Source organism: Cetorhinus maximus, chromosome 31, assembly GCF_964194155.1.
Source record: "Cetorhinus maximus chromosome 31, sCetMax3.hap1.1, whole genome shotgun sequence".
NCBI lineage: Eukaryota > Metazoa > Chordata > Chondrichthyes > Lamniformes > Cetorhinidae > Cetorhinus > Cetorhinus maximus.
In genome coordinates, this window is record NC_135909.1 from 521,384 (window position 1) to 546,768 (window position 25,385).

The window sequence follows — 25,385 nt, forward strand, 5'->3', positions numbered from 1 at the left end:
AGAGAAGTTGAGATGGCCAATGTCACACCAACATATCTCAATGAAAACATTTAGAAAGGGTAAGATACCAGAGGGAGCGATCCAAGTGGATCGAGAATTCTGAAAGCTGGAAAAGGGTCCACTCACCTGGGGCAAGACTCCTGGGCGTTGAGGTAAAGGTGATGGGAGTGAAGCGCTCAGCATCCTGCCAAGATCGAAATTAATTGAGGTGCAGGTGTAAGGGAATGAAGCTGAGAGAGTTAATGAGGACTGATCATTCAGAGTCAGAGGGGTAGGTCAGCGGAAATAGTAAAAACATGGCAAGGGGTGAGATTGGAAGATAGGATAGGGTCGGAGGGTGAAGGATCCAGAGGGACGTTGGTATCCAAGAGTTGTTGAAGCTTGCAATCGTTCACAACTGAACCGATGAAAGTAAAGTTTTTCTTAAAGCGTTGGATAGGGTAATGGATGAAATGGAATTGTTGACCAGGCCAGCTTTGTGAAAGTGAGATGGTGCTGCTTAAGAGAGACGTCAAGAGCATGCTGTTACATGTCTCCAACCCTCGTGGTTGTTGGCTCTCCTCATGATGAAGAAGGTCTGTATGTTCTGGAAAGTGAGGTCAGCTGTGATGGTCGAGAATCAGGTGCTTCTTGGTCATCCAGCTGGGCATTTCCAGGTCTTCGGAGTAATGGCCCTGATTGCCTTGATGGTGGTATGTGACCATTTGTGTTTGGCCAAGTGCTCAAACAATGATAAAATAGGTGACACTTAGGTTTAGGCAGTCATCTGACCTGACTATTGGTGACATGGTCTCACACTACTAAGATAAAACTGTTGGCCCTATAATCTGGATTTTATCCTGTGGGGAAGTGTTTGGGGTCAAAATGCCATCAATGACTGTCTGAAATTAGGAACTCATTGTGTAGGGGAATTGCAGGCTTGAACCACATCTCCCACACTCCATATGCAGCATTCTTGGAAGCTACCTTTAATAAGACATTGATTGGGAACGTAGCCCATGCCAAAAGTCAAGCGACTAATACAATGGAATTGAGGAAAACAAGTTATTTCAGCAGTCAACACTGTTCAAATCTGACCAGATTTGAGTCCTTGCCATGCTTCCAGTAATAAGCAATCTTACTATCTGAAAATTGCAAATCTCGAGGGGTTAATAATTTATTTAAACTCAGGATGCAAGATTAATGTAGGATTAATTGGTAGACAGTATCTTGTGAAATTTAATAGAACTAAGGCTGATTTATCAGGCCAATACTTAAATACCACCTGTCCTTCTGGGGATCAGTTTTTTTGATTATGATTGCTTTGATAACAGATTTGACAGCTTATGAGATTTAGCCTTTAGTTGCCTGAAATTCTTCAGATTTTGGAGATGAAAGCAAATCCTATTCTACATACTTTAAGTTATAAAGATAGTGCAGGTTGACAGATATTTAGTTGCAATTGATGATTGATGAGGACTTTAAAATGTCTGCTCTGGTACAGGTCATGAAGACAAAGTACATTTAACTTTGTGTGTGCTTTTCTCTATTTCTTTCTTGCTGTCCTGAAGGCACTGCCTCTTACTGGGTATTGTTTCACAGGCCTCTGCAATGTTCAGGTACCTCTCCTACTCGGCATTGGTGAGCCGAAACAGCAACATTCAATAAATCCCACCTTGTTCTCACCTGCAGTTCTCCCCAATTGGGTCACTTGGTGGTGAACAGAAATTATGGCTATCTTTTTTATTCCCATTCATAGCCACTTGGTTTTGAGAACCAAATGTAGTGTCTAAAATGTTGTCTTGTTGAAAGCAGCTGACTCAATATTAATCAGGAATTGCACAGTTTAGTGCTGTGTTGAGATGAGTAATAAGTGGAGGTCTGAGCAGAATGGGAGAGAACTCAAAGCCCTGGGGAAATGCTCAGTTGATGAAACACTCAGAGCATGGATCATCAAAATGCAACTTTATTGTTTTACTAAAAGGATCTTCCCAATTGCTGGCCTTCTGACAAGTTTCGTTTTGTTGTTGATGTAGGAGCCTGATCCTGAGTCTCATGAAGCTGCTGGAAAGCTATTCAGTCACTGGGCTTGGCAAGTCAATGACTGAAGAAGAGTCATATGGACTCGAAACGTTAACTCTGTTTCTCTCTTCACAGATGCTGGCAGACTTGCTGAGTTTTTCCAGCATTTTCTGTTTTTATTTCAGATTTCCAGCATCCATAGTATTTTTCTTTTACCTAAATGCAAGTTATTGTTCTATTGAGGATAATTTGGAGGAAAATTTAATATAAAGCTGGCACATGCAACCAATCAGATTGGCTGCATGACACAAAACAAGTACACAAACTTCTACTCAGTGCTCCCGATGGCAAAAATGTACAAGAGCATTGGTTTTGGTATATCCTTTGTAACAATGTGAGGGAATTGCAGTTTTAAATTTAAACTATGAGAAGAGGATAAAGATTTATAATCTTGTTATAAAGACTACAGGATACTATTTAAGCATTCAAAATTCAAAACAAATTGAACACTCGCAGTCTATTTGAGATTACTACCAACTCAAGAACAATGAACACTGGCTGGTGCTTAGAAGGAGAAAGGAGCTAAAGCGGTTTAGATCTCTTCACCTAGAGAATGATAAATGTGTGGCCTGAAATGGACTATGGAAGGAGGCATTGGTGTAGAAATATTTAACGTATTGAATAGATAGTTGAGAGAGTGAGCAAGTGTGAGGTGTTAGTTCTTGGGCTTGTGCTCTTTTCTGGTTCAGTACACACACCCTTGTTTTGGGCTACCTTTACTATTGGTGGCCCTGGGTTGGAATTCAGTTAACGCAAATTTAATTCCAGGCCTGTGCTGTTCTTTACAAAATTTGGATTGTTAATTTTACCATTGCGTTTTGTAAATCAGGATATAGTGTCCTTGTTTAGAGTGAATACTGTGTAAAAGCATTGCGCACGGCTAAAATGCTGAGGCCTGTGGATCTGGCACTTATCCAGCCTTATGAGGCTTTTATTGCCTCATACGCTCCTCTCAACAGAACGTTATCTCTTAATTAATAAATGATTTATAATAGGATGGGAAGACTTCAGACCAAGTCCCTTGCCATATAAAATTGCTTTCACTCAGCACAATCTCCCTAACAGAGCTGCTCTCTCTCCTTCCTCTCTGTTTTTTCTCTCTCCCTCCATCTGTCATCTTTAACTTTATCCGTGGAACTATATTCTATAATAATGTTAGAGGACAGAAGAGCACAGATAGAAACCTTCCTTTACCACATAGGATAATGCCAACTCCCGCACTATTCAATGGAAATGTGAGCAGGCAGCACTATGAGAAAAAGAAATTCACCTCCACATCATCAGAACTGGTGAGCAATGTAAGCTCTTCCCATTTCAAATTGAAATTTACAGCTAACTTTTATCAATTTAATTTCAGTTGCTTGCTTACGTTGTAAAATATACAGCATACATGATGAGCTGTGGGCAGCAATTTGCATTGTACTCTTGGCACCGACTGTCACTCATACTCACAACTTCATCACTCATAAGATACAGGTCAGTCCACTTGTGGGATATAAATCGTATCACATGGCTTCCAGCCATGAGTACTCAGTTTATACTAAAGGTTGCCCAGTTCATCTCATTAGATGATGGTTATTGCCTTATTATGACAGTTTTTCTGGCACCATTTTTTGACCAGATATGTGCACTGATGAATGATTTTATTTATCTAAAACTAAGCATGGTTTTTGTCAGACAATCTTGCGTATTCTGTGGCATTCTGGTCACTCAATCAAGTGAAGAATGTTTTTACCCTTGAGAGAGTCCAAAAGCAAACTGGTGAAATAATTTCAGTGGCTTGGAATTTAATTGTGAGGATTTAATTCATTGGGGTGTTTTCTTTTGAAGAGAGGAGGTTTGGAGGTAATTTTTTTTTAAATTGAATATAAGGTTTGCTGGCCAGGCCTCATTCATTGTCTATCCATAGAAAAGGCAGTAGTTAAGCATCTTGTTGAACCACTGCATGTCTTTTGAAGAAGGTGCTCCTATGTTGTTGGGTGGAGAATTCCAGGTTATTAACTAGCACTGATGAAAAACAGCCATTATGAAACCAAAATAAAAGCAAAATACTGCAGATGCTGGAAATCTAGAACAAAAACAAAAATACCTGGAAAAACTCAGCAAGTCTGACAGCATCTGCAGAGAGGAATACAGTTAACGTTTCGAGTCCGTATGACCTTCATCAGAATGACCTCATCTGATAAAGGGTCATACGGACTCGAAATGTCAACTGTATTCCTCTCCGCAGATGCTGTCAGACCTGCTGAGTTTTTCCAGGTATTTTTGTTTTCATTATAAAACCAAGTCTTTTTTTATTCATTCATGGGATGTGAGCTTCGCTGGCTGGGCCAGCACTTATTTCCCATCCCTAGTTGCCCTTGAGAAGGTGAAGTTGAGCTGCCTTCTTGAACTGCTGCAGTCCATGTGGTGTAGGTACACCCACAATGCTGTTAGGAAGGGAGTTCCAGTATTCTGACCCAGTGACAGTGAAGGAACGGTGATATATTTCCAAGTCAAGATGGCTAGTGACCTGGAGGGGAACTTCCAGGTGGTGGTGCTCCCATCTACCTGCTGGCATTGTCCTTCTAGATGGCAGTGGTCATGGGTTTGGAAGGTACTGTTGAAGGAACCTTGGTGAATTCCTGCAGTGCATCTTGTAGATGGTACACACTGCTGCGACTATGCGTTGGTGGTGGAGGGAATGAACGTTTGTGGATGTGGTGGCAATCAAACTGGCTGCTTTGTCCTGGACAGTGTCAGGCTTCTTGAGTGATGTGGGAGCTGCGCTCATCCAGGCAAGTAGGGAGTATTCCATCACACTCCTGACTTGTGCCTTGTAGATGGCGGACAGGCTTTGGGGAGTCAGGAGGTGAGTTATTCGTCGCACGATTCCTAGCCTTCAACCTGCTATTGTAGCCACAGTATTTATATGGCTGGTCCAACTCAGTTTCTGGTCAATGGTAACCCCCAGGATATTGATAGCAGGGGATTCAGTGATGGTAATGCCATTGAACATCAAGGGGCGATGGATGGATTCTCTCTTGTTGGAGATGGTCATTGCCTGACACTTGTGTGGCGCGAATGTTAATTGCCATTTGTCAGCCCAAGCCTAGATATTGTCTAGGTCTTGCTGCATTTGGACATGGACTGCTTTGGTATCTGAGGAGTCGTGAATGGTACTGAACATTGTGCAATCATCAGTGAATATCCCCACTTCTGACCTTATGATGGAAGGAAAGTCATTGATGCAGCTGCTGAAGGTGGTTGGGCCGAGGACATTACCCTGCAGTGATGTCCTGGAGTATTACTCCAACCAGCGGAGAGTTTTCCCCCAGATTCCCATTGACTTCAGTTTTGCTAGTGCTCCTTGATGTCACATTTGGTCAAATGCTGCCTTGATGTCAAGGGCAGTCACTCTCAACTCACTTCGGGAGTTCAGCTCTTTTGTCCATGTTTGAACCAAGGCTGAAACCTGCCTTGATGGCAAAGGTCACAGAGGAGGGAAGTGCTGTTGAAGTAATCTTGGTGAGTTGCTGCAGTGCACCCTGCAGATTGTGCATACTGTGGCTACAGTGCGTCAGTGATGGAAGGAGTCAATATTAAGTCCAGTGACAGGCGTGCCAACTAAGCAGACTGCTCTTTCCCGGATTCTGTCAAAGGTCTTGAGTCTTATTGTAACTGCATCCATCCAAGTGAGTAATGAGTATTCCAACACTCCTAATTTAATCCTTGTAATTAGTGTGGAGGCTCTGATTGGTCAAGGTGTGAGGGATGTGTCACAGAGTACTCTGCCCTTGTTAGCGCTGTGAGCTATGACTGAAGGGGATAGGCGGCATCACCAATCAGCCATCCTGGAAGAATATGGATTGTGTACCTTCCTGATCATCAGATGCTGCTGGGAAGGATCGGCAAAGAATTTCAGGTGTGACCTTAATGCAAACAGGACTGTTTACTTGTTGGAAGTAGGCTGGAGGTCTTCAATCAGCAGTTGACATAACTCTCCAATAGACTCTCTGGGGGAAAGCACAGCTTTCAGAAAAAGTCATGCCAAGAACTTCAAATCTTTAAACGCTGGTGAGCAGGTATCTGCCTGTAGGGCACAATTATCTTTTATAATCTTTACTCTAACCTAGTGGAGTAAAGTTTGTCTAATTGAGAGATTGGCACCAGGCTTTAAACAGGATAGGCTGCTGGTTGGGAGGATAATTCTGGTGCAATGTTAGTCCAGCAAATCTGAGGCAGTAACTATTACTGATTATCCTTCTCCATTTAATGCTCCCAAAACTGCCAGAAAAGAGACAGTAATTCAGAGAAGAATCCAATCCTGACAGTCAAATTAAAACAAAGCCAGTGCTGCACACAGCTAGCAAGTAGTTTCTACACTTAACTGCAAGCCTTGTAGACTTGTAGCAGAATATTTAAAATACTATTTCATAATTTCATTTAATTAAAATAAAGACTTAAGAGTCAAGTCCCCATCTGCTCTTAAAGTGCTTTTTTGCCTTGTAAAACGGTAAGATTCATTATTGCTGGAGAATTTAAGAGCACCCAGGAGCTGGGAGAGATCCCCAGCATCGCTCCAGATGTCAAACAGTTACGCTTAATTGTCAAATCTTGGAACCTGATACAGCTTCCACTAAACTGACAGAAGAGAAGGTCCTTTTGGAAAGTCTGTTTATACCCAAGAGTATCTCATTACTGACAGGTCAGCAATGAGGAACAATTAAATCCCTTCCCATCATTATCTTAATTACACCACAGAGCTAAACTGCTAATGAGACAAAAAACATGAGATGCAGCATTGAGCCCTGTCAAGCACTGGTGGTGTTGTTGTGCTGCTGATATTATCTTTGATATTCAACTTAGTTATCACCTTCTTCTTGTTGAATTATTTTGTATTTTTTTCATTCTCACTCATGCAGGGTACTGAACCCAGAGGAGTTACCTTGAAGGAGCTTGACAGTGTGAGAGAGATAAATTAACCTCAGTAGAGGCAATATTGTTAACCCCCTAGATTTATAACTACATCTGCTGTTGGTAATTGAGTTTCTTTGCAACTGTCAGAATCATTAACTTGTTCAAATGAGTGTCATAACATTAATATTGAATTTTTAAATTAACAAATAGACTTGGGAAGAAAGGGATTGCTGGAATTGATGGTAATTCTTTGTAACAGCTTTGAAAGTGACTCTTGTAATAATGTACCCAAATTTGTACAAAGGGTGCTGAAATGCACCCACTTCTTAAAAAGATCCATACAGCTCCCCTGTTGAGCAGTAAATCCAGTGTGGAACTCGGTCATATGGAACCAGAAGCTCCCAGGTTTGTTTCTAGCCTGTGCTGGGTTGGCTGATCTCAGTTGGGGGTATCAAAGGCTGCTCAATTGGTCTTCGCACTCGCGGACTAGTGAATGAAAGAAATCAATACGTTGGCCAACCCCGATCCTGCTGAAAATTGTACATGTGCAAATGTTTGGTTAGGATGTGCTTGGGCCTGACTCTAATGCCACTCACAATTAGGTAGTTTGCTAATGTGCATGAAGAAAGACAACTCAGTTGATATACTGAAGGACACAAGACATCTGTGGGCCTGTACCCTGGCAAACACTAGTGTCTCCAGCGTCCAGGAGAACATCACATCACTTGCACACCACTGTGCCTATTCTCCTTACAACATCCAAGCCAAAACAACCAGCGTCACAGTGAGGGAGAGTTGGACTGTCAGAGATGCCTTCTTTTGGATGTGATGTGAAATCAAGGCTCCTTCCACCCTTTCGGACAGATGTAAAATACCCCCCATTGACTATTTTGAAGAAGAGCAAGGCAATTCTCCCTGATGTCCTGGCCAGTACTTCACCCTCAACCAACAACATAATCTCATTACTATTTGTGGAATCCTGAAATTCTGTCCTGGCTACTGTGTTTCCTAACGTGCAACAGTGATTACACTTCAAAAATTACCTCATTGGCTGTAAATAACTTTGGGATGACCTGAGGTCATTAAAGGAACTATTTAAATGTATGTCTGTGTTTTTGTTTTAAAAGAAAACTAATTTGTGCAAAATTTCTGTCATTGTGACAGCACCTCTTAAAAAAAGCACTTAAATTTCCATAGTGCATTGACATCTTCAGGACTTAAGGGTTTCACATCCAATGAAGTTAAATGAAGTGCAGGCATTCACGACCAAATTGTGCACAGCCTGAATCGAGAAATAAAAGGTGAAATAAGCAACCAGTTAATCAGTTTTGGATGATGTGTGAGTGAGGGATGTTGGCCAGGATACAGGAAGAATGCGCTTAAACATAGCAAGCATTTCTTACAATCAAGCTTTGGGACTCAGACATGGTTAGAGGCCAATCTCAAAAGTGCATCCCGAGAAGCACTGTAGGAAGGGAGTATAAGGAAAAACTATGATGAAAAGAAAATTATTGTTGCTCTGTGCTTTATAAAGGATGTTATTTGTAGTTAGGCATAACAGATTGCTTGTCTCATGTGAAAGTGTCAGCAGGCAGTGTTGGGCATTTGGTTAAAGCAATAAATGAAAAACAGCTGCTAACATTTCAGGGTAGACTAAGGGTAATCTCCCTGCACCAATACAAGGCAGGCTGCTGGTCACAAAGCGGCTGCCTCTCACTCTAGTCAGTGTGTAAAATGATACAGACCTGACAGTGCTTCTTCAAAGATTTTCCCTCTTGACGAGCTCTTATTCCCATGCAGGCAACATTAGACAGGGAGCAGTAGATTTTTGTAGGATTGAAACCTCGAAGAAGTATGTTTATCTGCTACGTTGGGACTGCATCTACTTCGATAAGCAAAGGAATTTGGAAGTATGAGGAGACGGCATGTAAAATCCAATTGGCTTTATCAGCTAGCAGAGCTTTTTACCTATAATCCTTTGGTAGTGTGATTAAAAGTATCAGCAATTCCAAATTTTAATGCTGCCAGATGTTTCCAGGTAGCCTCGGGTGACTCGAGAATCAGCAGTGCTCAACTGCATTAAGTGGGTGGTGGATGTTCTGTTCAAGCAGGCCATTGATTTCATATCCTTCCCTGTGGACCCACAAGAACCAAGGTAATGAGTATTTTATCAGGTGGTAGGATTTTCCTAAGTGATGCCATCAAATGTGACATTAAAGGCCTCAACTGAAGGCTCTCTAACATCAGCAAGGATTTTCATTGCTCGTGAGCAAAACCAGCCACATCATTCTGCATGTTGTATCCTACCCAGAAAAGCGGATGTGACTCATTTTTTGCTCTCTGACTATCGAACATACCTACATTGTTTATCCAGAGCATGGTTGCTTGGAGACCAGACTGACCCACTTCAACCATAGCTGGTGGCACCACTCCCATCACCTGAAAGCTAAGAATGACAAAGGTTCTCTGAAGCTTCAGTTTTTACCTGATTGGACTTATTGATATCCTGAAGTTCTGCTTCTGTTGCCTCACCAGGTCAGCAGGACCTCCCTGCAATACAGCCCAACACCTACCATACTGCTCTGAAGCAGAGTCATACGGACTTGAAACGTTAACTGTTTGTGTCTCCACAGATGCTGCCAGAACTACTGAGTTTTTCCAGTATTTTCCGTTTTATTTCAGATTTCCAGCATCCACAGTATTTTGCCTTCATGTTACCATACCTGCAGCATCTGCTACTTAGAAGGACAAGGGCATCAGCGCAAGGGAACACCTGAAACAAACAAAATACTATGGATGCTGGAAATCTCAAATAAAAACAAAAAAATGTAGGAAATACTCAGAAAGTCAGGCAGCTGTTTCAAGTCAATGACCTTTTATCAGAATTGAAGAAAGTCAGAAAGGCAAGAGTTTCTTAGCCAGTAGGAGGAGAGGGGGTGTGGCAGGAAGAACAAAAGGGAAGATCTGTGATAGGGTGGAGGATGGGGAGATTAACTAATAAAATCATGATGCATAAGTCAGAGAGTGGCAGTGGGTATAGTAAAGAAACAAAGGTCTAGATGAGGCATGAATGGCTATATATAGCCACCTGAATGCAATATAGGAATTAAAGAAAGAAACAAACCAACAAAATAAAATAAAATAAACCACATAGAACAAGGTGGAGGCAGAGGTTAAGAACTAAAGTTCATGAACTCGAGACTAGGGAGCTGCAGAGTGCCGAAAGATGAGTTGCTGTTCTTTGAGCTTGTGTTGAGCTTCATTGATCTGTCTGTTCATGGCCTGCCAAAGTTCCAGAGTGGGAGCAAGGTGGAGAATTAAAATGACTCGCACAGGAAGCTTGAGGTACTGCTTGTGAACTGAATGAGGTGTTCTGCAAGCACTCATCCAGTCTACATTTGGTCTCCTCAAAGTAGAGGAGAGCACATCAGCAAATACTGTATACTAAATTGAGAAAGAAATACAAGTAAATTGCTGTATCACTTGAAAGGAATGTTTGGATCCTTGGACGGAGAAGGGAGGAGGTGAAAGGAACATCTCCTGCGCTTGCACAGAAAGGTACCATCGGGAAGGCCGGGATATTAGGAGTGACTGAGGAGTGGATCAAGGTGTTGCGGAGGGAATGGTGAATGTTTGGGATGGTGTAAAGGGAGGGAAGGGGAAGATGTGTTTTGTGGTGACATCAAGCTGGAGCTGGCAAAAATGGTAGAGGATGATCTATTGAATATAGAGACTGGTGGGGTGGAGGGTGACAATGAGGAGAATTCTATCACGGCTCTGGGAGGGAGGGGAAGGGTTGAGAGCAGAATTGTGTGAAATGGATTGGACATGTTGAAGGCCCTGTCAACCACACAGAGTGGGAATCCTCGATTGAAGAAAAAGGAAGACATATCAGAAGTATTGGTGTGGAAGGTTGCATCATCAGAACAGATGCAACAGAGAAACTGGAAGAATGGAATGGAGTATGAGGAAGTGTAGTCAAAAGTAGTTGTGTAAGTCTTTGTGTTTGTATTGAACATTAATAGATAGCCTATCTCCAACAATGGAGACACAGAAATTGAAGAAGGGAAGAGAAGAGTCAGAGATGGATCAGGTGAAGATAAGAGAAGGGTGGAAACTGGAAACAAAGTCATTGGAATTTTCCAGCTCGGGGTGAGAGCAGGAAGCAGGACCGATACAGTCACCAATGTACCAGAAAAAGGGAGCCTGCGTAGGACTGGAATAATTAATGTTCCACATATCACACAAAAAAAGACAGGCAGAGCTAGGAGCCATATGGGTACCCATTGCAACACCTTTTATTTGGAGGAGGTGAGTGGGGTTGAAGGAGAAGTTGTTCAGAATGAGAACAAGCTCAGTCAGGTGGAGGGTGGTGTTGGATGTGAACTGGTTGGCCTTCCGTTTAAGGAAGAAGCAGAGAACTCTGAGAACATCCTGGTGGGCGATGGACGTGTAGAGGGATTAGATGCCTGTATTGAAGAATAAATGGTTAGGACCAGGAAACTAGAAACTGTTAAAGTGATGTAAGGATTGGAAGAGGCATCAATGTAGGTAGGAAGAGACAGGACAAGGGGAGAAAAATGGAGTTAAGATAGGATGAAATAAGTTTACTGGGGTAGGAACAGGCTGAAGCAATGAGTTTGATCAGAGCTGTCATTAAGGATTTTGGGAAGGTGGTAGAAGTGGGCTGTATGGGGTTGAGGAACCATTTGGTTAGGGGCTGTGGAGGGAAGACCTCCAGAGGAGATGAGGTCAGTGTCAGTCCTGGACATAATTGCCTGATGTTCCTTAGTGGGGTCATGATCCAGGGAGAGGAAGGAGAAGGTGTCAGAGAGTAGGTGTTCGGCCTCCGCTAGGTAAAGTTCCCCTCAAAGTTGGATGTCCTAAGTTGAAAATATACCTTCTTCACGGTCACTGGGTCAAAATCCTGGAACAAACTCCCTCTCAAAACTGTGGATGTACCCACACCACAGAGACTGCAGGCTTCAAGAAGGCGGCTCACTGCCACCTTCTCTAGGGCAGTTAGGGAGGAGCAACAAATGCTGGCTTTGCCAGTGATGCCCATGTCCCATGAAGAGTTCAAATTAATTCTCGAGGATTAATGGCCAGCTGTAAGGAGCATTGTTTCATAGTTAGGAATCTTCTCATTCAAAGAAGAAGAGGAGGATGCAAACCATTTACCTCCTCATCATGGTGAGGGCTCCCAGGAGAGTGAAAACAACTAAATGACGATTTCCTGCTGTGTGTCACCTGGTGCTATCAGCACCATTTTCCATTAGAAACTATACACCGCATCTGCAAAGCCCATAGTAATGTTGAGGAACCTTTCCAATGCTTGCAAATCACCAGAACTGAAAGTTGCTATGTTTTACCCAGGGAAAGGTCACTTCCAAATCTTCATGAACAAATAGAGAGACCAGAAGTCAATATAGACATAATAAATACACCAAACTGCAAAAGATATACACATTTATACACTGTCTCTTTATTATGTCCTATCATTTCCTATCCTATGCCTAATTTTACTCAATATGAACCTACTTTACGTTGTGTTACCTTGGTGCAGGGGTAGGGAACCTTCTTCTTATCAAGGACCACTCACACATAGACAAAATCAGTCTCAGGCCACACACACTTAAAAATCAGCTTAAATTAATTTTTTTCTAAGAGAGAATACAGAAATGTTCAATTCATCCACAGCTTTAATGTGATGGCTGTGTTTGCTTTTCTTTAATGAGTAGCACAGCTTCTGTGTCTCAATCACAGCACTCCTGAAATTCAGCTCAACTTTTTGCTTGCTTTCCTTTCCTATTCTCTCACTCTCTCTGTCTGTCTGTCTGTCTCTCTCTCTCCTTTCCCACTCCATCTGTCTCTACCTCTCTCCTTTCCCACTTTGCCTGTGTCTGTCTCTCTCCCCCCCTCTCCTTTCCCGTACTGTCCTGGGTGTCCTGCTCCCTTGCCCCTCCACCCTGGGTTACTCACAATTCACCACCCAGTCAACAGCCTGCAGCTTCCTGTCCCTGCCCTGCCCTCCTGCTCCCGGATGTTGGGCCTTGCTCTTTCCCCACAGCCTGGACCTCTGGTGACTGTGGCAGATGCTCAGGCATCAGAACATGGTGGCAGGTGGCCCAGAGTGTAGCACACAGGGGCACAGGGCCAGATTTTGAAATCTCCTCGTGGGTTGGATGAAAAGGTTCAACGGGTCAAGTCCGGCCCCAGCCTGAGATTCCCCACCCTGCCTTTTAGTGTCATAGGCATTGAGGTTTGTGGCTAGAAGTTTACTGATGAGAATTAAGGTGGCAGTCATCTCACTGCCATTGATTTATTTGCAACATCCACTTTTTCAACATCCACTGTCAGCAACACGAGAAGATTATTTCCACTGCTTGGACATGATATCTGTGCTCCCTAATTGTACTTTGTAGACTGAGTTCCTAGACTGTTCAGCTAAGGCCTGTTAACTGTGTTCCTGCCACCCCAGGGAATAGATGGGTGGTTCCTCATCATCCCCTCCCAATTCCTACCGTTCACTGGTGCTCTGTGCTTCATTCAATGATATACCCTCAGCCTCGGTAGTTTCATCCTCCTAAGAGATCCAGCTTGTTTACATGACAAGATGAACTGCACTTTTAAAATGACTAATAGGTTGTGTTGTGCTTGCTTGAGGATGTGCTGTAGAAATGCCAGCTTTATCTTTTTTACATGCTCCATTAACAGAATTCCTACTCATGGTTGCAGTCCAGTGACCCATGATGCATATATGGACTTGGAGTTGGAATTAGCCTTAAAACCCTGTGATTCAATGGCCTGCCAATGCTCGCTGTCTGGGCTAACATATGAATAACAAATGAATAGGGCACTCAGTAGAGCGCATATCTGCACCATGCTATGTTAACTCAACATTATTACAAATATGCAACTCTTCCCTGAGGCTTTTCCCTGCTTCGTTGATGCCTTTTAACACAAAACTGAGAAAATAAATCAAACTGATCAATTCCTCCTTGGATCATATCTTATTTACGTACCAAGTTTCGTTGAAATCCTGTCCGTTAGTTTTGAGATGTATTGCTTACAGAAAAACAGACTTAGAAACAGGGGTGAAAACATTCCACCTTCAGTAATGAAGATAATGATCTCTGAGGTACTGAACTGTAAACTGTGCCCATTAAATTGTACCTCAACAAAAAGGCAGTGGAAAAGGAATAACTTAGATGGAAGAAACTAAAAAAGAGTCAAGTGAAATGAAATAAGGTGGGAGGAAATTCATGTGGACCATAAACATTGGTGTGGACGTATAAAGTACCATGACCTGTTCCTGTGCTGTAGGTATAGGAAAGCATGGAACGGAGAAACAAATTGCCACCTAAAGTGTTTTGGATGGGTGAGACCAAACGGATTTTATCGATGAATTAGGAATTCTAAACTTTAAAAAAAATTGCTTATTTGGAGAATATTGTATTGGCTGAAGTTTTATTGGGACAGTGTTTTTGAGCATATTTGATTGTCAGATTGACTGCCAGATAATGCCCTCGTGGATGTGACCACTCTCAAGATATGAGAAATGGTGCAACGTCTGAATGGTGTTTTTCTTTTGCAGTGGACGGTGCTATCCATGCAGCAGCTGGGCCCTTGCTGCAGAAGGAGTGCAATACACTGGGAGGGTGCAATACAGGAGAAGCTAAAGTTACCAGTGGATATCGCCTGCCTGCCAAATGTGAGTAAAGATAACATTACCTTTTTCCGGTTAATGCATAACAAGCTGTTTCTCCTATGTTACGGAAATCCCTTCTGCGTCAGCCACTGCCACAGTCACACTTGTATTTATTTTTAATCAAGACTTGCCCCAATGAATAGGTTAAAACGAACTCCATTTCATTTGGTGCAATGTTCAATTTAAAATTATTTTCAGAAGAATTGTGCCATGAGAGATGTAATACTGAATGGCACTGAAACTGTTTTATGTTTGCAAGCATTGATGAGACGCCCCCAAACAAATGGGTACTGGAGGTGAATTTTCTTGTTATTTTTGTGGCCTTTCACATTGCATTTGGAAACAGTTTCAGGAACCTCCTGTTCTGAGGAATGCAAATGGTTTTGTTTTCCTTCTGAGACCATACCGATACCCATGATGTGCCATTTAAAGACATTCACAAGTGAAAGATCTTTTGCCCTCAATTTTACCAAAGCTGTTAACCTACTGACAATAAAACGCCAAGTAAAGTGAAATCACTGTGCCATATGAACATATTTGCACAAGGTGATTTTAGCTCATTTGTATTTTTCTTCCCTCTGTTTCTGACATGGTCTAATTATTTTGGGACATTTTTAATGGATACAGAGAAAACAATATGCTTTCACTAAAACTGAAAGTAAGAAATTTGTGCCAGGAAGGCATTTGTGTCTATCCATTCACAAAACAGAAAATTGCACACCACTGTTCCCAAGAGATCGTGTTTAAAAGGCCGAACAAAACTCTGATCCGCGGCAGAACTACAGTGAGACACACATCATAGTTATTTACCAAAAGCTAACACTTCTTCACAGGCTAATATTGACAGATTGTAGGAAGGTGCTACAACATATTATTGAATTTGATTGCCTGATGAATGACCTATTTACTTAAAAGGCAAGCGAATAGTTGGAGGCAGCCTTACAGAAATTGCCCAGTGCTGAGAAAAGTACCACTCTCTCCAGAACTGAGCCTGCCCGCAGCCAGAATGGTGCAACATAGGCACTGCTGACTTCTCAAAAGAGCGAATTGCCACTTTCACTGGCACTGACAGTGGGTCAGGCTGATGACATTGATATCAAAGACAGTAAGCTCCACAACCAAACTGAGAAAACAATGTCTCCTGTTCAGTGCAACAGGTTGATTTCCGCAGCAAATGAACCCTGCGAATGAAGCTGATTAAAGGCACTTTAAACCAAGTGTTAACATGAGAGAAGTCAACAAAGAAATGTTTCAGATATAATTGTCAGTACACAAAAAACCCACCTCTCCAGAATGCCAACATGCAAACACTGGATGTTTAGGATTCAACCAGGTTATTCAGGGTGTATTATGCAATCCTGATGAATGACTTAAGATGTTCTATTTGTCATGCCTGTGGTTTTGTGTCCAACTATTGTAAATTCCTTTAGTTGTACCTCTAGATTTGTATATACCCTCTATTAAAACCTGCACGACAGTCTGATATTATTCAGCTTATCTTGTAATAAATGTAAATGATCAAGAACAGATCATCTATAGGCATTTTAAGTTATTTTCTATAATTTTGTAATTATTCTTAATTAATGTAATGATTATTACCTATGCATCGGAGTTTTTTTCTGCTATTTTGTACAGTTTACATGTTTGGCTTTCTTGCTCTTCTTTAAGAATTTTTTAAAAGTGTGATGGACAACGTGCACTGGATGTGTCATGGCAGATGTGCAGGTGGATAAGATAATGGAAGAGTTTTTGAATATTGTACGTTTTCTCAGAGACTTTCTACATTAAGAACATTTTAGTGCCTCATTATCATTAGAGAAGTGCATTTATTCAAGTGTTCCATGTTCATTTGTGCCTATGTAATCTTTTCACTCTGCCTAGTGCTCCCAGTGCAAAAGGTAGTTTACCATAGGACAGCTGCAGTATACGAGATGCTTAACTGACTTGTGCATTTATACCAGCAAAAGCAATATTGGCTTCTGCATCACAAAACTTCTCATCTTGCTGTCTAATGGCAACTCCGCAGGCTCCCTGAAAAGTGCTATTGGTAAAGGCTGTGTATATATACAAACAAGGAGATTTAAAGAAGCTTAAAGGAAATTTGTTGATTTCAACACCAAAGTGGTCTTTTCTCGTTGGGTACTTTCTATGGCACACCCATGTTTGCTGATATGTATCACGTGTGCCCTTATTAAAAATTTTAACTGCTGATCTTTTTATTTTTAGTTCATGAGATCAGAAGACTTGCATTATCTTGTGCCTTGCAAGATTGCACTTGTCTATCTTTTCTAGATATTCATTCATATTCTCAGCTGTGCCATTCCATTAGAGTTTGAATACTTAGAGGCAACAGATTGAAGGTGTAGATAGTTTTCAGTGACCTATTCAGTGCCATTATTTTGACTCATTTTGTCTGGAATGACTTATATGAGGCGTGTTGTAACATGCATTTTGAATATTTCACACAGATGTCTCAGGTACTCCCAAGGGGCTGGTGTTGGTAGAGTTAATATGGGTACACACGGAACATATAAGATGAATGGATTTGTTGAAATGGACTTGGGTTTTAAAATGACAGCTCTCCGTCTGCTAGGAATATCTGACAGCTTGAGGAAAACAATTACACTGCTGCCTTTAAATGATTTAGAATTAATTGCTGGACTGATGTTACTAATGAATGGTGCACCATCCATTTCAAAATTAAGAAAATTACTGTGAACATCATCATCGTCTGGAGTCTTCATTTTTAAAGATTTCTGAAGCAAGTTGTTCTTTAGATGAATTCTTTGTGTTAAGTTTTTTATTCATTCATTTACGGGATGTGGACGTTGCTGACTAGGCCAGCATTTATTGCCCATCCCTAATTGCCTTTGAGAAGGTGGTGGTAAGTTACCTTCTTGAATCGCTGTAGTCCACGTGGTGTAGGTACATCCACAGTGCTGTTAGGGAGAGAGTTCCAGGATTTTGACCCAGCGACAGTGAAAGAACGGCGATATATTTCCAACTCAGGATAGTGAGTGGCTCAGAGGAGAACTTCCAGGTGATGGTGTTCCCATGTGTCTGCTGCCCTTGTCCTTCTAGATGGAAGCCATCAAGAGTTTGGAAAGTGCTGTCAGAGGAGCCTTGGTGAGTTTCTGCAGTGCACCTTGTAGATGGTACACACTGCTGCCACTGTGCGTCGGTGGTAGAGGGAGTGGATATTTGTGGAAGGGGTGCCAATCAAGCAAGCTGCTTTGTCCTGGATGGTGTCCAGCTTTTTGAGTGTTGGAGCTGCACTCATCCAGGCAAGTGGAGAGTATTCTATCACACTCCTGACTTGTGCTTTGTAGATGGTGGACAGGCTTTGGGGAGTCAGGAGGTAAGTTACTCACTGCAGTATTCCTAGCCTCTGACTTGTAGCCACAGTATTTATATGGCTAGTCCAGTTCAGTTTCTGGTCAATAGTAACCCCCAGGATGTTGGTAGTGGAGGATTCAGTGATGGTAATGCCATTGAATGTCAAGGGGTGATGGTTAGATTCTTTTTTGTTGGAGATGACCATTGCCTGGCCCTTGTGTGGAGCAAATGTTACTTGTCACTTGTCAGCCCAAGCCTGGATATTGTCTAGTCTTGTTGCATTTGAACATGGACTGCTTCAGTATCTGAGGAGTTGCGAATGGTATTGACCATTGTGCAATCATCAGCGAACATCCCCACTTCTGACCTTATGATGGAAGGAAAGTCATTGATGAAAGCAGCTAAAGGTGGTTGGGCCTAGGACACTACCCTGAGGAACTCCTGGAGTGATGTCCTGGAGTTGAGATGACTGACCTCCAACAACCACAACCATCTTTCTTTGTGCTTGGTATGACTCCAACCAGTGGAGAGTTTTCTCCCAGATTCCCATTGACTCCAGTTTTGCTAGGGCTCCTTGAAGCCACACTCGGTCAAATGCTGCCTTGATGTCAAGGGCACTGACTCTTGCCTCATTTCTGGAGCTTAGCTCTTTTGTCCATGTTTGAAGCAAAGCTGTAATGAGGTCAGATGCTGAGTGACCCTGGCAGAACCCAGACAGCATCAGTCAACAGGTTATTGCTGCTACTTGATGACACTGTTGATGACCCCTTCCATCACTTTTCTGATGATCGAGAGTAAACTGATGGGGTGGTAATTGGCCGGGTTGGATTTGTTTTGCTTTTTGTGTACAGGATATACCTGGGCAATTTTCCAAATTGGTAGATGCCAGTATTGTAGCTGTATTAGAACAGTTTGGTTAGGGGCGCGGCAGGCTCTGGAGCAGAAATCTTCAGTACTATTGCCAGAATATTGTCAGGACCCATAGCCTTTGCAGTATCCGGTGCCTTCAGCCATTTCTTGATATCCTGTGGAGTGAATCAAATTGGCTGCAGACTAGCATCTGTGATGCTGGGGATCCGGAAGAGGCAGAGATGGATCATCCACTCAGCACTTCTGGCTGAAGATTGTTGTGAATGCTTTAGGCTTATCTTTTGCACTGATGTTCTGGGCTCCTCCATCATTGAGGATGGGGATATTTGTGGAGCCTTCTCCTCCAGTGAGTTGTTTAATTATCCACCACCATTCATGACTGGATGTGGCAGGACTGCAGAGCTTAAATCTGATCCATTGGTTGTGGAATCACTTAGCTCTGTCTATCACTTGCTGCTTATGCTGTTTGGCACGCAAGTAGTCCTTGTGTTGTAGCTTCACCAGGTTGACACCAGCATGCCTGGTGCTGCTCCTGTTTTGTCTTTCTGCTCTCTTCATTGAACCAGAATTAATCCCCTGGCTTGGTGGTAGTGATAGGTTGGGGGATATGCCAGGCCATGAGGTTACAGATTGTGGTTGAGTACAATTCTGCTGCTGCTGATGGCCCACAGTGCCTCATGGATACCCAGTCTTCAGTTGCTGGATCTGTTCAAAATCTATCCCATTTAGCACAGTGGTAGTGCCACACAACACAGTGGACTGTATCCTAATGTGAAGACGGAACTTCGTCTCCACAAGGACCGATACTGTCATGGACAGATGCATCTACGGCAGGCAGGCTGGTGAGGGAGATGGTCAAGTATGTTTTTCCCTCTTGTTGATTCCCTCACCACCAGCCCTGATTGTGGTGGTGCTACCAAGTCACTCTTGGTGATGGGCATTGAAGTACATTCTGTGCCCTTGCCACCCACAGTGCATCCTTCAAGTAATGTTCAACATGAAGAAGTACTGATTCATCAGCTGAAGGGGAGGTGGGATGGTACATGGTAATCAGCAGGAGGTTTCCTTGCCCATGTTTGACCTGATGCCATGAGACTTCATGGGGGCCAGAGTTGATGTTGAGGACTCTCAGGGCAACTCCCTCCTGACTGTATACCACTGTGCCGCCACCTCTGCTGGATCTGTCCTGCCGGTGGGACAGGACATATCCAGGGATGGTAATGGGATGTGTTCTGTAAGATATGATTTCGTGAGTATGACTATGTCAGGCTATTGCTTGACTAGTCTGTGAGACAGCTCTCCCAATTTTGGCATAAGACCCCAGATGTTAGTAAGGAGGACTTTGCAGGGTCATCAGGGCTGGGTTTGCTGTTGTCGTTTTTGGTGCCTAGGTTGATGCCGGGTGATCCGTCTGGTTTCATTTCTTTTTATTGGTTTTTTCGCGATTTGATACAACTGAGTAGCTTGCTTGGCCATTTCAGAGGCCATTTAAGAGTCAACAACATTACAGTGGACCTGGAGTCATGTGTAGGCCAGACCAGATGAGGACAGCAGATTTTCTTCCCTATAGGGCGTTAGTGAACCAGATGGGTTTTTACGACAATTGAGAATGGTTTCATAGTCATCATTAGACTTCTATTGAATTCACATTCCATCATCTGCCATGGTGGGATTTGAACCCAGGTCCCCAGACCATTACCCTGGGTCGCTGGATTACCACTACGCCACTGCCTCTCCGCTGTGGATATGACAATTGATACTTAATAATGATCTATGAAATTTATTAATTCTCCAGTTTGATGTGCCATGGAATGCTGAGCCCATGCTTACTCACATAAGATAGATAGCAAGAGTTCAATATCACATTGGCTCAATTGGTCAGAAGATGAGTGTTCTGGCTCTTTTATAGACCATCAACTCGTCTGAAACTTTAGTGCTATAGTGAAGAGATGTTGCATTGTCAGAGATGCTATCCTTTAAATCATACTCAAACAGGCCTATTGGTTTAGGTAGATGTTAAAGATCTCACAGTACTGTACAAGCTTCTCACATGCCGCAGATCTCCTAGATAGTAAATTGTTTTTGAAATTGTGTGCATTGCAGGTCTACCAGTGAAAAAAATTATATGAGCATGAATAAATACTGTACAAAGAAGAGATGTTGGTCTCCTGGTATCATGGACAGCATCGTTCCTTCAACCAATACCAAGAGAAAGAGTTAACCAATCATTTATTTCATTGTTGTCTGTGGTGTTCTACTGTATACAAAATGGCAGTTGTGTTTACCTACAAAGGAGGTCTGTCATGCACCCCTAAGAAAGTAGTTCAGTGATTCTTCCCAAAGGGAAGGCTTTCTGAGAGTACCAGGCATTTTTCCCCCAATATTTGATGTGGTTAAAGGTCTCCAGTAGCACACTCGTATCAGCAGTGTGATTTGCACTTTGATCTACAGGTCTTGGCAAGCAATGCTATTGTGATATCATCCTGTCTCCATTCCCTCATTTGTCACTGCAAGGGCAGAAACTTTTTCAGCACACCCTGAAACTTAACAAAATTGATGCCAGAGCACCTCCACAGCCATGTATATCGGATCCGTAAAACAAAAATTATTGCCAGCTCTCCTTCCCCCGGCCTCTGCAAAGGTGCAATTGCAGACCTACAGCTCTACCAACCCAGAAAAGTTGGGGCTGTACACCTCAAGGCCAAATAAATCAGTAAAAAGACAAATTTCGGATTGATGTCAGGAGCTTCTTCACAGAAAGAAAAATCAAAATGTGAAATGAAGGCAAAAAAATCCTGGATCATTGAAGAAACAGTTGGTGGGGTTATGGGATCTCTCCGAATGCTTGAACAAGAATAATTTAAATAACTTTCTTCATTTATATGTGTCAAATTAATAGATGAGACATGTAAATAATAGTTTCAGTATTGGGATTTGAAGAGGGGCAAGACTAACTTCAGAAAATAACTTAAAGAAATCTATCATATGGAGTGAATTTTATGAGGTGGAAGAGAAATTTCCATGCCTTAACTTTATCCGAATCCTGTTCCCCATCACCCCTGCGCTCGCTGACCTACATTTGCTCTGCGTCAAGCAACGTTTTGATTTTAAAATTCTCATCCATATTGTCAAGATGTTGCATGGCCATGCCCCTCCCTGTCTCTGTATTCTCCTCCAACTCCACAATCCTTCCAGATCTCTGCCCTCCTCTACTTCTGGCCTCTTGTTTATCCCCAGTCATAATTGCTCCACCATTAGTGACCGTACCTTCAGTTGCCTAGGCTCAAAGCTCTGGAATTTCCTCCCTGACACCTCTCCTCCACCTCCCTATTTCACTTCCCCCCCTTTAAGACACTTATTAAAACCTATCTCTTTGACCAAGCTTTTGGTCATCCGACCTAATACCTCTTTATGTGGCTTGGTGTCATACTTTGTTTTGTAATGTCCCAGTGAAGTGCCTTGGGATGTTGCATTACATTAGAAACTCTATATAAATATAAGTTGTTGTTGTAAAACACCTGAAGGTATCTATGGTACCAGGAAATAAGTGTGGGGAGCAGGGAGGAGTGAAGCATAGTGCTGCTATTGACAGTCTCTGAGTTATATATTTCAGTTCAGCTTGACTGGGACAGAGCTCTTGCTTATTGAGTTGCTGAGTGGAATTTTTCCAATTTGATCTCGAGACCAAGCACCCTTTTCATAACTTTACTCAAGATTAGCAACAGTATTAATGTGATGCTTAAACTTAATACACCGTAGATAGTAGGACTTTCACTTCACCCAGATGTTCAAATTATCACCCCTTTAACCACAAGAGCATTTTAGAATTGAAACCCTTGATTCCATCTCATTTCCTTAAACATCTGTCACAAAGTGTAGTTGTGTATGTCAGTATAGCCTTGATGTACCCGAGTTAGTCCTGAGACTTCACGTTTCTCAGAAAATCCCACACTTCCAGCTCTGAAGGACCGGCTATCAGTAACCACATCCAGGGCGCATATACTGTGTGTCAGTCTTCATGAACCACACAGGATTATTGCTGTGCATACCCAGCATACTTGGAATTTATTTCTGCAGCAGTACTACTTCAAATTATTTTAAAAAATACAAAAAATTAAATTCAGCCTGATTATAAATATTTTAAACCGGGCATTTGATAAGATTCTTTCTGTGAAAAAAGAGTCTTCCTGACAGACATTTTTTGTTTTAAAAGTTAAAGAGAAAGAAAAGAAAGATTTGCATTTATACAGCACCTTTCAGGACATGCCAAAGCACTTGACAGCCAAAGAAGTACTTTTGAAGCATTGTAATACAGGAAATGTGGCAGCCAGTTTGCACACAGCAAGCTCCCACCAACTGCAAAATGATAATGACCAAATAATCTGTTTTTTAGTGATGTTGACTAAAGGATAAATATTAGCCAGCACACCAAGGATTAATTCCCCTGCTCTTTTTAGAAATAGTGGACTGGGATCTTTTACATCTACCTGAGAGGGCAGACAGCGACTCATTTTAACTCCTCGTCTGAAAGATGGGACCAGACAGTGCAGCACTTCCTCAGTTCTGCAGTGATGTGCCAGCCTACATTTTTGTGCTGTTTCTGGAGACCTGAGCCATAACCTTCAGACTCAGAAGCCAAAGTGTTACCAGCAGAGCCACTGTTGACAAATCCAAATATACCTCCACCAAGAATGTCTTCATTAAAGAATAAATACTACAGATACAAGCATGCAACAGTATTAATGCAATGCTTAAGCTTAATACACCGTAGACAGTAGGACTTTCACTTCACCCAGATGTTCAAATTATCACTCCTTTAACCACAAGAGCACTTTAGAATTGAAACCCTTGGTTCCATCTCATTTCCTTAAACATCTGTCTGGAATATGACACTTATTTGGGTAATTTGAAGTGAGGCATGACAGACGCTCGCCATGTGCTTCCTGGTTCTTTCTGTGTTCTTGCCAGCTTTTTACAGCCTTTGGGAAACCAAGAGTCAACACCATTGTCACCCTATTAGTTCTATGACTGCAGCATCCCTAAAAGGATTATATAGGAAATCCTGGTGAATGTAGATCAAAGAAAACCCAGGCACAGCCAAGCTGCTATTTAGAGCAAGGGAGTTGGTCCAGGAAAGGAATAACTCAGTGCTCAGGAATTCGTAGCACAGCCCAGTTCCTGGCGAGCTAATTTTTTTTAAAATCACTTTATATAGTGGTTAAGTAATGGCACTGTCTAGTGTGTCACTAATCTGAACAGATTAGTTGGGCTCCAAGGAATCACATTGGACTTGAAACATTAACTCTTTCTCTCTCTCCACAGATGCTGCCAGACCTACTGAGTTTTTCCAGCATATCCTGTTTTTATTTCAGATCTCCAGCATTCGCAGTATTTTGCTTTTAGATTAATAGGGTTCCTGGCTTAATTGGCTATATGTGCTGAGTTAATTGATCTCGGCTGGGAGAGTACAATTGGCCTCAGTATCTTGTGGGATAAAGAGGAGGGAAAGATCATGGGAGCAGCAGCCTTTCTCATGTACAGGTCAGGTTGTTTGAAATAAATTATGTTGTCCCTTTTCCTTTGCATGGCCTGTTGTGCACTCCTGTACTAGCAAGCCTTGCTTAATAGACCTCAATTACTATGTGCAGTTGTGATGGCTGTGACTTCAAAGGACCATTCAGTTACTAGAGAAGGCTACCGGCCAGAACATTGAAGCTGATCCTCAGTGTTAGAGGGATGAACTTTGAGAAGCAATGAGATAAGCTAGAGGTCTTCAACTTCAAGAAGAGACTTCAAAGAGAGGATGCTTTAGAGTAAACACAGAACTTTCAGATATGCTAACAGGATCAGGGGAAGTTTAGGACAGACACCAAGAAAAATGTCTTTACTCAGAGGTGATTAGCCAGCGTTAGGAAGAGTCAAGTGTTTATGAAACTGCTGGATGCCGTAATGAGAAACCAGCAGGGCTTCTGTCTGGAAGACTGAGATCAAACAAGCTGAAGGGTGTTTTTATATCCAGACCATCTTTACAATGTAAAAACAAAAAACTACTGCGGATGCTGGAAATCCAAAACAAAAACAGAATTACCTGGAAAAACTCAGCAGGTCTGGCAGCATCGGCGGAGAAGAAAAGAGTTGACGTTTCGAGTCCTCATGACCCTTCAGCAGAACTGAGTAAAGTTAGGAGAGGGGTGAAATATAAGCTGGTTTAAGGTGGGGGGTGGGGTGGGGGGGAGAGAAGTGGTGGGGGGGTGGTGTGGTTGTAGGGACAAGCAAGCAGTGATAGGAGCAGATAATCAAAAGATGTCACAGACAAAGGAACAAAGAGGTGTTAAAGGTGGTGATATTATCTAAGAGAATGTGCTAATTAAGAATGGATGGCAGGACACTCAAGGTACAGCTCTAGTGGGGGTGGGGTGGAAAGACTGACAGGGCATTACAGGTATAGATTTAAAAATAATGGAAATAGGTGGGAAAAGAAAAATCTATATAAATTATTGGAAAAAAC

General features: G+C 42.3%; 1 protein-coding gene across 3 annotated transcripts in view; it reads left to right on the forward strand.

The window, feature by feature from the left end:
* Nucleotides 1–25,385, forward strand: part of LOC144670180 (ADP-ribose glycohydrolase MACROD1-like) — an 886,999-nt gene that overhangs the window by 443,424 nt on the left and 418,190 nt on the right. For all 3 annotated transcript variants that reach the window (XR_013573837.1, XM_078532655.1, XM_078532656.1), the window contains one exon: nucleotides 14,558–14,674. Coding sequence is in view for 2 of the 3 variants with exons in the window: in XM_078532655.1 (XP_078388781.1) it covers nucleotides 14,558–14,674 (117 nt within the window). In the remaining variant the exon portion in view is untranslated. The remainder of the gene's footprint in view (nucleotides 1–14,557; nucleotides 14,675–25,385) is intronic.